This window comes from Clupea harengus, chromosome 16, assembly GCF_900700415.2.
Source record: "Clupea harengus chromosome 16, Ch_v2.0.2, whole genome shotgun sequence".
NCBI lineage: Eukaryota > Metazoa > Chordata > Actinopteri > Clupeiformes > Clupeidae > Clupea > Clupea harengus.
Window position 1 is genome coordinate 343121 of NC_045167.1, and position 12789 is coordinate 355909.

The 12789-nt window shown below is 40.7% G+C and overlaps 1 protein-coding gene across 1 annotated transcript in view; it reads right to left on the reverse strand.

Annotated features, from left to right (window-relative positions):
- Positions 1 to 12789, reverse strand: part of LOC105905295 (protein unc-80 homolog) — a 122349-nt gene that overhangs the window by 17878 nt on the left and 91682 nt on the right. The window contains exons 52-59 of the mRNA XM_031583209.1: positions 10142 to 10265; positions 8636 to 8761; positions 6987 to 7110; positions 6180 to 6386; positions 5856 to 6040; positions 4766 to 4931; positions 1895 to 2074; positions 1589 to 1730 (exon numbers count right to left, since the gene is read on the reverse strand). Coding sequence (XP_031439069.1) covers positions 1589 to 1730; positions 1895 to 2074; positions 4766 to 4931; positions 5856 to 6040; positions 6180 to 6386; positions 6987 to 7110; positions 8636 to 8761; positions 10142 to 10265 — 1254 coding nt within the window. The remainder of the gene's footprint in view (positions 1 to 1588; positions 1731 to 1894; positions 2075 to 4765; positions 4932 to 5855; positions 6041 to 6179; positions 6387 to 6986; positions 7111 to 8635; positions 8762 to 10141; positions 10266 to 12789) is intronic.

The window sequence follows — 12789 nt, forward strand, 5'->3', positions numbered from 1 at the left end:
CGCTGCTAGAGAAACTGTGAATGCGCTGCTAGAGCCTTTGAGAAACTGTGAATGCGCTGCTAGAGCCTCTGAGAAACTGTGAATGCGCTGCTAGAGAAACTGTGAATGCGCTGCTAGAGAAACTGTGAATGCGCTGCTAGAGCCTTTGAGAAACTGTGAATGCGCTGCTAGAGAAACTGTGAATGCGCTGCTAGAGAAACTGTGAATGCGCTGCTAGAGCCTCTGAGAAACTGTGAATGCGCTGCTAGAGCCTCTGAGAAACTGTGAATGCGCTGCTAGAGAAACTGTGAATGCGCTGCTAGAGAAACTGTGAATGCGCTGCTAGAGAAACTGTGAATGCGCTGCTAGAGCCTTTGAGAAACTGTGAATGCGCTGCTAGATCCTTTGAGAAACTGTGAATGCGCTGCTAGAGAAACTGTGAATGCGCTGCTAGAGAAACTGTGAATGCGCTGCTAGAGAAACTGTGAATGCGCTGCTAGAGCCTTTGAGAAACTGTGAATGCGCTGCTAGAGAAACTGTGAATGCGCTGCTAGATCCTTTGAGAAACTGTGAATGCGCTGCTAGATCCTTTGAGAAACTGTGAATGCGCTGCTAGAGAAACTGTGAATGCGCTGCTAGAGCCTTTGGATCTTTTGCTCTCGATGGCGGACAAGAAAGAGCCTTTTCTATAGAGACACTCGGAGTTTAATATTCATTGACATAATTGTCTTAAGACTTTTGGCTGTTGGAAGCCTCTGATGGGAGCCATGTAACGGCTTTTTAACAAGAACTAAGGAAAAATAAGGATATTAACAGATCTGCATATAGAACTGGCAGCAACAACAGCCAAAATCTCTTAAATTTGCTAAGGAAAATCCCAATTCGAACTCAGCAGATGGCATGAATGATTATTTTGACAGCATGATGGAAAATATGCAACTGGATCTCAAGGAGACTTGCCCTACCGGCCACAACTGACACACCAAGTGTAAAACCAAAGACTTGGAACCACTCTCAATAAACTTCATAATGCTTTGTCTTCTGGCAACCCTACCCAAGACTATTAAGCTTTATACAACCATGATTGCATACAGATTGGAATGGGATTGCTAAGTTATTGGTTATTATAAAATTGATCTGGATATCTACTAATGAGGCAACATTAAAATGAAAGCAAAATAAAGTACCATCACCATCAGTAGACTTTCAGTAGTCCTCTACAAATGGAAAAATGGAGAGTTGCATTTGTATTAGATCTTTGAATGTGGAAATAGATACCGGATAGCTGGCTGTTCAGAACTGTTATGAATGATCCATAGCAGACTGATCATAGTGGGGATATTAAGAGGCAAGTTCATGAAACACACTGGCACCAGCAGCAGCAGGGTTAATGGAACATTTCTGAATATCATCATTGTTATATCATTTTATTATCAGTTTATGTTTATTTGTATACACTGTTTTTGAGCACGCATGTCTGTGTGGTGGTGGCCCAGTGTTGTTGTGTGTGTCGGCACGTACCTGTGGCTCGGGAGCATTGTGCCACTGATGTTGTGTGTGTGTGTGTGTGTGTGTGTGTGTGTGTGTGTGTGTGTGTGTGAGCACGTACCTGTGGCTCGGGAGCATTGTACCACTGATGTGTTCAGGCAGCGCGCTTCCAGTAGCATGGCTGGAGAAGCGGCGATGAGTGATAGCACTGGGAATGAATGTCTCGTGCTCACTCACAACACTGGGTATACTCATGGAATCATCTACTGGGAGAGAGAGAGAGAGAGAGAGAGAGAGAGAGAGAGAGGTGAAGGGCATCAGAAGGGACACATACCAATTGACCTAGTATGCATGCAAGTGACAGACAGCCATAAGACACTATGAGAGATTTAAGTTTGAAAGAGTGAAAGACCAAAATATGTCTGACTCTCTTCCTCTTCTTCGTCCGTACGGCTCAGTGTGTCTTGGGACGGCTGGCGTGATGGCTGACTGTCCTGCTCCCAGACCGTGCCGGTGCCGGTGTTGGACCGGGACATGGTGGCCAGACTCAAACGATACGCTGATGTGGACGTCCCCACTGTACTAATAGATGTCTTCCCCTGATATGCTGGACACAATACAAGTGACAGGGTGAAATAAGACAAAGAAACCAGGCTTGTTCATTCATATATGCCAAAAATGAAGAATAAGATATTCGCAGGAGCAAATTTATCAGCATTTTGCCATTTTCAGTAATCACCATAGATCAGTCTTAACCCCTAAAAGTAATCACTGTAGATCAGTCTTAACCCCTAAAAGTAATCACTGTAGATCAGTCTTAACCCCTAAAAGTAGTCACTGTAGATCAGTCTTAACCCCTAAAAGTAATCACTGTAGATCAGTCTTAACCCCTAAAAGTAATCACTGTAGATCAGTCTTAACCCCTAAAAGTAGTCACTGTAGATCAGTCTTAACCCCTAAAAGTAATCACTGTAGATCAGTCTTAACCCCTAAAAGTAGTCACTGTAGATCAGTCTTAACCCCTAAAAGTAATCACTGTAGATCAGTCTTAACCCCTAAAAGTAATCACTGTAGATCAGTCTTAACCCCTAAAAGTAATCACTGTAGATCAGTCTTAACCCCTAAAAGTAATCACTGTAGATCAGTCTTAACCCCTAAAAGTTGGACTAAACTCCTTGTCTAACATCAGTGGTGAGCAGCTGTTAATGACCAGGCCAAATGTTCATACCCACTCAGCCCCCATCTTTTTGTGTTCATATCCACTCACCCCTCATCATTATGACATTGTAAATGCATTATAAATATATTGTAAATATATATTTACAATGTATTATCCACACAATTTGATTGAATCATGAATACATTTTCTATATATTATAAGTATATTAATAGTTATCTAAAAGGTGAATCAAATATACTAAAGGTTGAAACAAAGTACATTTTAAAGTACAGAATTAGTCAAAAAATATGTACTTAAGTATATTTAATGGCATCTTAATGGTCTCTCAATGGTCAAGTACACTTATTGTATTTAAGTTTATCTTTATTAGCACTAATGTAATACCATTAGTATAGTAAGTACATAACTAGTACTCAAATACAGCACACTTTTAGTACATTAATCATGAGTGCATCTTTCGACCCGGCAGTATTTACATAGCTCTATCTCCTCTTTGCCTTCCTTCTCCCATGTCTCTCATTATTTTCATTTTTTACTTTACTGACTTTTTGAATGCAAATGTAGTTATTTTCAGGATAACTAGAGCTTGAATCGCTTAACGTAGAAACTTTGTTCAAACTTTGTTTGCATATGTCGTGTCCATTGCAGAAAATATCTAAATTATTATAGAAAAAAATAGTAACTTACATTGACTTGCATTGTAAGTAAGCTACACTCTCATTGCGATCATAATTGCGTGCATCTGTACTTAACTTTCAACCTGGTCACCTGCACCAATATGAAAGCTCCCTTTCTCTCTTTCCCTCTCAATATCTCAGTAACTAGGAGTATTGATAAGAGGCGCCTCCCATATCCCTCTGTCTATCTATCTATCCCTCAACAAATCCTCCTAAGGGTCAGGGAGAGGCCCCAAAAGGGAATAGCCCGTATCTGGCTTCATTGCTCTCAATTCAAACCCTATGGAGTGGTTCCGTCCACTTTTACTCTCTATGAGTGACACTCTAGCAACTACCTTAGCAACCCACTAAACCATCATAGCAACACCTTAGCAACCACCATAACTACCCTACCAACACCCTAGCACCCTACCTTAGCAACTGTCATAACTACCATAGTGTCAACCTAGCAACCCCCCAACTACCATAAAAATACCATAGCAATCACTAACATAGAAACCACCTCAACTACCATACCAACACCCTAGCAACCACCTAGATAACCATAGCAATACCCTAGCAACCACTTAAATCACCATAACAACACCTTAGCAACCGCCAGAACTTCCCTAGTGACAAACTAGCAACTACCATATCACTTACCACCTACCTAAACCACCATAACAAAATCTTAAAATTCCCCTAGCAACAAACCCAACTACCCTATCAACAGTATAACAACCACATTGACTACCATATTGAAACCCTTGCAACCACTCTTGCAATCAGCACCTTATAAACACTATCAATTTCTTTCTTAATATCTACCACCCCAAGAGAACAATGATATCAGTTTTATCTGGAATCTCAAATCTAATCTTTGCCATAATCCATAAACCTAAAAGGTTTTTTTCTCCTGATTAAAATACTGATAATAAAATTACCATTTCAAAAGTACTTAAACTAAGTGAAATGTTCAGGTATTGAGGGAGAAATTAAAATGTCATCCATGGGTAAACGGAGATATGGAGAGAACTGGAGTATCGATTTTTACCAAGCTTCTTTAATTCTCAAGGATAATGATATAAAACTACTACTATCTGAGAGGAACTGGATGAGTACGTTTAAATATTTGTAACATTAAAAGCTCCTAAATCTTACTCTGAGTCTGTGGTCTCTGCATGTGTGCTTTAACTGAATTGTAACAATGAATTTACTCTATGTCTACCAATTGTTTGAACCAATTGGTAGATCACTGAATTAAGGTTATTGTAAACAGATTATTTATAATTCGTAAAAATGGTCAGCAATGCATCTAATAATGAATATTGCCCATGCTTTCCAGTGTGATAACTCATCATCTTTTTACAGTAAAGATAAATTCGGGGGAGCGTCTACTGATGTAGTATATTTATGTGTAAATGAACAAATGAATGACTTTATATATATCTGTTTGTTTTACCTGAGCCACTGTGCACTGCCTCCTTAAGGATCTTGAGCTCGTTACTAAACTCAGCAAACAGAGAGCCCTTGCAGAGTGGCCGTGGAATGAAGCGTCTCTCCAGCTGATCCGCAATGTGGTGCCGTGCTGTGATCTCCTCCTGAGACTCCGCAGGCTGTGTCAAGAGCTGCGCACACACAAATAGCATAACATACAAGCAGTCTGAATAGATGTGTTCTTAGATAGCACATTGCAGAAAAGCAGAGTCAAAAGTAACACAGAGCAAACATTTCTTTGAGTTCAAATATTGAACGTTGTCAACACTTATACCACGGCTTAGTTGAATTTCCTATTCATAGTTTTCACGTGACGTCAGAATGACCAGCTGAAGGGCAAGAAAAGCATTCCACAGCTGTCTAACACTGGAGTTTATACAGGAACCGACCACCTTTCATTCAAGATCATTTAATACCTCCGCTTTAACATTGTCTGACTTAGGTAGTAAAATGCTAGACAGTTGTTGCTCGGTTGGCTGTTCAAATCGGCGAGGAGACAAGCCCCGGATTTTGTTTTTATCGCATTTAAAACCCGCCCACGTTGCTGCCAGCTGATTGTAGACGTCTTCTGGGTCAATTTTTCTCGGGACACACAGTAAAGTAGCCTTACTTTTGGAGCTGGCAATAAAAGCAGTCACCCTGTTCTCGTCGCCTCATTTATCAGAATAACTATCTAAAACGGGAATAGATCAAGTAATAAAGTCAAGAAACAAAGCACTTTCACTTTTAAAATCACTTTTAAAATGTAAAGTCATCATTAATTAAAACACGATCCACTGACAATGACATGTAGGCTCAGTGAGCGAATGTAAAAAGTAAAACACATCAACCCCCGCAATTACAGTGAATTTATGTCCTCGTGTTGACATCTGCCAAACCTTTTTTCTGCCAAACGTATACATTTGGCTATACATTCCACCAAACAATAGCCAACATTTATAATGAATGAGGATCTCTCTCTCTCTCCTCCCCCCCCTCCCCCACCCCAAACTAATTATAATAGTAATGAGATCGATATCACAGTCACACTGCAGATGGAGGAGGATCTCACCTACCTTGCACTGAATGAAGGGCCGCAACAGCACAAAGATAGGGATGCGTGTGCGCACAATGAAGTCGATGAAATCCCAGAATGCCATTCCGCCCACCTTTCTCAAAGCCATTTCTTTCACCTGTAGACTAAGCTGGTACCACTGGCTGCCCAACTGCCTCTCGAAACACACCAACACCACCTTAAGAGCTGAGAGAACAGATTCATGTACAGGCATCTTCTCACTGCACACTTCTACATGTATTGTGGTGTGCCAGACCTAATAATGCACCCTGAATTTGAGTGGTTGAAGCCGTATTTTATGTGGTATATATATATATGTGTGTACCCAAATAGGCGGCCTGACTAGTCGACTCGGTCAACCCTTCTCTGCGCAGGTCCTTTCCAGTGTCCCCCGGGGTGGAACAGTGGGCAGGGGAGGAGTCCAACATGAAGCTCTTGCTACGAGACGTGCTGATGATGCGTGGGGGGAGGAGGATGTTCAACACTGTTTGAAGCAAAAGCAACACCTCTGGTTGCTCCAGATGAGGACTATCTGAGGGGGGTAGAAGCACACCAGTGTAATTGTATACATATGCATCAATGCGAAAACACACTACCGTAATTTCCGGACTATAAGCCGCTACTTTTTTCCCACGCTTTGAACCTCGCGGCTTAAACAATGATGCGGCTAATTTATGGATTATGATACCTGTGACTGTATACGGTGGCTTTGTGGAGCTAGGATGCTAGCATGAATGCAGCCGCATGGATGCTTAGCTCCACGCGATTTCTCAGTATCTCTCAATAACTTAACTAATGTCAAAATAACCACAGTCTACCGGCGTAGACAGAACACAACTCAAAACACTTTAGAAAATAAAATAAAAAGTGACGTGTGCGGCTTATTTATGTTAAAAATAATTATTTTTGAAAAATTCAGTGGGTGAGGCTTATATTCAGGTGCGCTCAATAGTCCGGAAATTACGGTACATAGAGTACATGATCTGTGCAGTGAAATCAACAGCTACGAAGCTACTCCTGAGCAGGTCTGATCGTATGGACTTGTTGCATTCCAACAACAGATTGTGCCAACTTATAACAGTACAAATCCACTGAATGGAATGTTTTCATAGCAAGTTAATAAAGTTATGACCTTTGCTTCCGGACCCCACTGTGAGCACAAACGGGATGAGGAGGTTGAGCAGCATACTCTCCCGGCGTTCCTGATTGGTGAAGGGGGAGATCACATGGCTAAGTGGGAAGTCATCCTTCAGAGCCTGTGGGGGAAAAAGGTGAGACTACATTAGGGATGGAAATCAATTCATTAAGGGAAAAGTAGCAAAACATCAAAATTCATCAAACATAACAGTTAGCACCACTCCAGTTTACTTCAATGGAACAATTTAGTTTCAGTTGGGCAGTGTGGCAGCATGAAGTTATGAGTAATTAATATCTCTCCAAAGGTTACAGCTAAACCTATAGTCAATTCAGTACAAATAAAAATGGCAATTTCCCATTTATTGCTGGACAGGATCCCTTGTTTGAAACTATTTGGCAGTCCATGAACAACAAGACCGTTCACCAAACGTGACTTATTTTGACTCTCTTTACGGCTCAGATTTGATCATTTCTGACCCCTCCACCCATTGGAGCTTTCAAGTTGTCGTCAATCACATCCTGCCTCCACAATCTACAATGGAGATGTGCTTAGCTGCAATTGGATTCGAGTCACGGACTACACCTATACAAATTATCGATATCAAAAAGTGTGCGATAATGTTTCCTGGAAATTTTGCCAGGCCCTATTTGCTACAATGTCTAATAATGAAATCTAATCAAGTGGCTTCGAAAACAAACTGGTTTGAAGAGGATGCCAGGAATGTTGTAAGGACTGGATATTTATCTTTGTAGTTTTTAAGAATAGATGTCAATTTTGAGAATTTGAAAAAGGGTAGAGGGTATACTTGTGATCTATTGCCATGACATCTTCTGTGAGTTCCAAATTCTGGCAAAAGGTTGTTGATATTTCTGTTCAAACTGGAATTGGAATTATTTATGGCTCGATCCAAGCCACTATGTTCGTTTCCCATTTTCAGAGCCAGTGCTGTGAACGAACACAGTTTTTTGAATGCACACACTGAACAGGCTAGCTAGAGTACCATGACAAGAAATCCACTTCATTTGACAAAAGGTGTATAAAACGTTAATTGAAATCATTGACTACCTTTACCAGCTCATTTGTAATTCACTTTGATAATAATTGTGCTCTATAAATAAACTTGCCCTGCCCTGGGAAAGTCTCTAAGGCACTTCAATCTATTCCGCAGCCCCAATGAGGGTAAATAACAACACTAAATGCTGAGTGTTTCCTTGTGGGACTATGAACACTGTTGTAGCTTACAGATCTGGCTATTCTGCAGTAATGACGCCTGGGACTTACTAAAAGCAACTCTAATGTTTCCACACCAAATACACACACACACACACACACACACACACACACACACACACACACACACACACACACACACACACACACACACCAGTTGAATAATGAAATGACTAGAAGCAGCCAGCACAAGACCAGGGCAGTCACATTAGCACAAGACCATGGCAGTCACATTAGCACAAGACCATGGCAGTCACATTAGCACAAGACAAGGGCAGTCACATTAGTCACATTATGTGGTGGTCAGACAACATTCTGCACACCTGCACTCCAAAGAGCAGTTTATACACAATCCGTAAGATCGCAGGAAAATCTACTCTTATTTTTGGAAGAAAGTGAAAATGAGGACGTACCTGTATCTGCAGAGCGACCAGTCGCACCACTGCAGTGCTGAACGGGAGTGGTGGGGACAGGTAGGGACTCAGGTGGAGGAGAGGTAAGCCATCCGCCACACTGGAGGGACCGACAACACCCATCACCTACATCAGATAGAAGAAGAACAAACATCAGCCACACTAGAGACTACAACACCCATCACCTACATCAGATAGAAGAACAAACATCCGCCACACTAGAGACTACAACACCCATCACCTACATCAGATAGAAGAACAAACATCAGCCACACTAGAGACTACAACACCCATCACCTACATCAGATAGAGGAACAAACTGATCACAACACCCATCACCTACATCAGATAGAAGAACACACATCAGCCACACTAGAGAGCAAACATCAGGCACACTAGAGACTAGAGGGACATCCATCACCTCCATCAGATAGAAGAACAAACATCAGCCACACTAGAGGGACCTACAACCCTAGATATATATAAAGACTAGATGACTCGTCCGCGTTGCTGGCCAACGGAGTCGAACGTCCGCACATGGCGGCCATCTTGCCCCGGTCAGTTCGCTCACTCATAACATTGTGTTGGTATTGGTATGTACTTTTTAAATAACCATAACTTGCTCAATTTTCAACCGATTTTTAAACGGGTTGGTTTGTTATAAACGTCAGATATGTAGTTATGACACTGCATACTTATGAATAATTATGTTATTTTCTTAAAAATATCCAAAAAGCATCCCGAATTATAACCACGTTAATAACGTTTGTAAGAAACCAAACCATTTGTAAATCAGTTGAAAATTGAGCAAGTTATGGTTATTTAAAAAGTACATACCAATACCAACACAATGTTATGGGTGAGCGAACTGACCGGGGCAAGATGGCCGCCATGTGCGGACGTTCGACTCCGTTAGACGAGACATCTAGCCTTTATATATATCTATGCCTACAACACCCATCACCTACATCAGATAGAAGAACAAACTGATCACAAACAGAGCGTGTGTGCTGATGTCTGTTTATCTAAGAGGTGGTTTAAGGAAAACAGCTGTTTATCCTACAGAACATGCAGAATGCAGATGTGAAAAGTGTTGGTAATGTTTACGTTAAGGCCCCCCTTAACTGACATGAATGGAGTAAAGCAGTTAACATCAAGCAGAAGTTAACATTATACATCAGTAACTACTGCACTCAACATTTCTTAATGCTTGCTGACATTACATGTAACTGCTAAATGTGTTAATGTTGACTATAATGCATTGATTAAGCCTCTAAGATATATCCAAATCATGAACTTCCCTTCACATTTATTAACCAGAGAGTGTTTGGTTTGATCATTAGAGCCCGTGCATAAACTTGTGTTAATTAGGGGAACCTTAACACACCATTATCAGTACATGTGCATTACGGAATCATGAAAGAGTATTAAAAGAGACGTGTGTAAATATTCAATAAAGTGTTGAAAGGGTGATTCCTGTTTTCCAAGAGGAAGAAGTGGTATTACCAGGTTGACGCAGACATTGATGAGGGAGCGCAGATGAGGCAAGAAGGAGATGATTGGCTGTCGCTGCAACGTCAAACAGATCCCTTCAATCAGACTGCTGGCTGCCTCCCATTCCACCTGCCGTCTGAACACACACACACACACACACACACACACACACACACACACACACACACACACACACAGTCCTCAATCAGATGAATAGTTATTTACAAATGTATCCGTCACCCAGGACAGAGCTTGCTTATCCTGCCGATGGCTGCAAACACTGATGTATGCTATTTCTAGACCACAACTGTCCTAGTTTGGGTTAGACTATTGGTCCAATGATCCACGAATTCAGTGAATTCAGAAAGTCATTTTCATGACTTAATTGTGTCCGTCGTGTGTGTATTCTTTATTTTTTGCCAACATAATAAAACACATGGCCTATGCTACTGCAGACACAGTCTGTGGACATAGTCATGTGCAAATAGCAACTGAACTGTGGACATAGGATAAAGGGACACACACAAAACTGATTTGAATTTCAACATATTTACAGCAGAAATCATTTGTATTAACAAACTGCATTAAAATGACAATACATTCTACGATGAATTGTATTAATGTAGAGCAGTGGTTCTGTAATGTGGGGGAGGCTCCTCAGGTGGGGCCCAGTGAAGAAGCGCAATGAGAGACCTTAATAACCAACTAGAGTTTCACAGCATAGTAGTCTATAACTAACCCATTTGGTGAGGAGTTCATAGCCTAGAAGCGGAATGAGAGACCTTAATAACCAACTGGAGTATTACAGCATAGTAGTCTATAACTAACCCATTTGGTGAGGAGTTCATAGCCTAGAAGCGGAATGAGAGACCTTAATAACCAACTGGAGTATTACAGCATAGTAGTCTATAACTAACCCATTTGGTGAGGAGTTCATAGCCTACTTCCATAATATGGCCAGGGCCAACCGTTTAGCCTCTAGACTATGTAGGAAGGGATAGCTACTTTAATTACTAATACATGGACCTGTGCCCGACATTAACATTGTATGGGTTGATCACTCAGTGAGAAGTACATTTTTTTTTACTTATATTATTAAAATATTTAAGTTGATCTAGTTGACTAAATGGAATTCAAAATGATGAACTGTTCACATTTAGAAACTGTTAAGTCCAGTCCTGTCTCCTAAGTTATGTTTTCCTTATTTGATAATATATTCTTCAGTTCTATGTTGTGTTTGAAATTGAGGAGAGATTGAGTAAACAGACACTCTATGCCCTTGTGTGTGCTCCGCCTTGACTGTTTGCACCTGTCCCTCATCACCTAGTGTATTTAGTCTGTGTGTTCCTGTGTCTTGTGCCAGTTCGTCTTAGTTTCCTCTGTGTTTCTAGCATGTTCCCAGCGAGCAAACAGCACACAGCAGGCTTTCTGATTAATAAAACAGTATTCAAAATGAGTTGACAGTCTTCAATTATTATGTGCAAAAAGCTACGTAACTTACCCAGATCACGGCACAAATGTTATCATCTGTCCATTTATGAAGTTCAAGTTCTAAAGTGCTAAAAAAACTAAAGTGTTATCAAATTCTCCCCATCTTCCATGTTTTAAGTGGAAAGAATGTCAATGATACTTAGATGACTGGCTTTAAAATCCTTAAAAGTCAATGTCACGAGTGTGCTGTTACAATGAGTGTAAATTAAAGTGTATGTTGAATAGACTTGGTTGTTTTGTATTTGATTGACATTCATTTCCCCCCCTACTGTCAAAAGCAAAGTTGAACAATGATTCCGTTGTTAACTCTTTCAAATAAACCATTGAACCAATTCCAATGGAAGAGAAAAGCTGGTGTGTGAAATCCTCTAGTTAGGTGATAGCGGTAGTGGTTGTCCGATATGCTGGGCTAGGCAGAGTAAACTCTCCTTACCCCTGTAACAGTAACCCTACGAGCACAGTGTATACCCACTAAACTGTTTTTATATGTATCATGTATATACCACCTGATGTCTGTATATATATATATTATGTACATCTACCAAATGCATGCTGTGTACAACACTTGTTGTTTCCTTTCCCCCTCTGCCACACAACCCTCCCCCATCCCCCCCTTCCTATCTCCACCCGGCCGACCTCAAGCAGATGGGTCCCCCCTTATGTGCCGTGGTTCTGCTTAAGGTTTCTTCCTGACTAACAGGGAGTTTTCCCTTGCCCCTGCTGCCATTGTGCTTGCACTAAAGGGGTCCAGGCTCTGGGCTCTGTAAAGCACCTTGAGACAACCTTGTTCTGGCGCTATGTAAATAAAATTGAATTTAATTGAATTAAATTAAATTAAATTAAATTAAATTAAATTAAATTAAATTAAATTAAATTAAACGTAGTGCTGACATCCAACCTTAGTCAGCATTATGCTAGTAGCTTGGCAACTCTGTTACTTGCTATGTGTCTGTTGATTACCAAATAAAATGATAGTGACAGACATGTTAAAGTTCATAACTGAACTGTGCTGTAGTGTGTAAAAGGCAATGTATAAGTGGATATGTTCTCCAAAGGGTTTCCCCATATTTGCAATATCTCCAGTCATTCTTCTATTTTTCATCCCTTATTTCTCATTTCAAAGGGAAAAAAGGGATGAAAAATGAGAAAAATAGAAGAATGACTGGAGA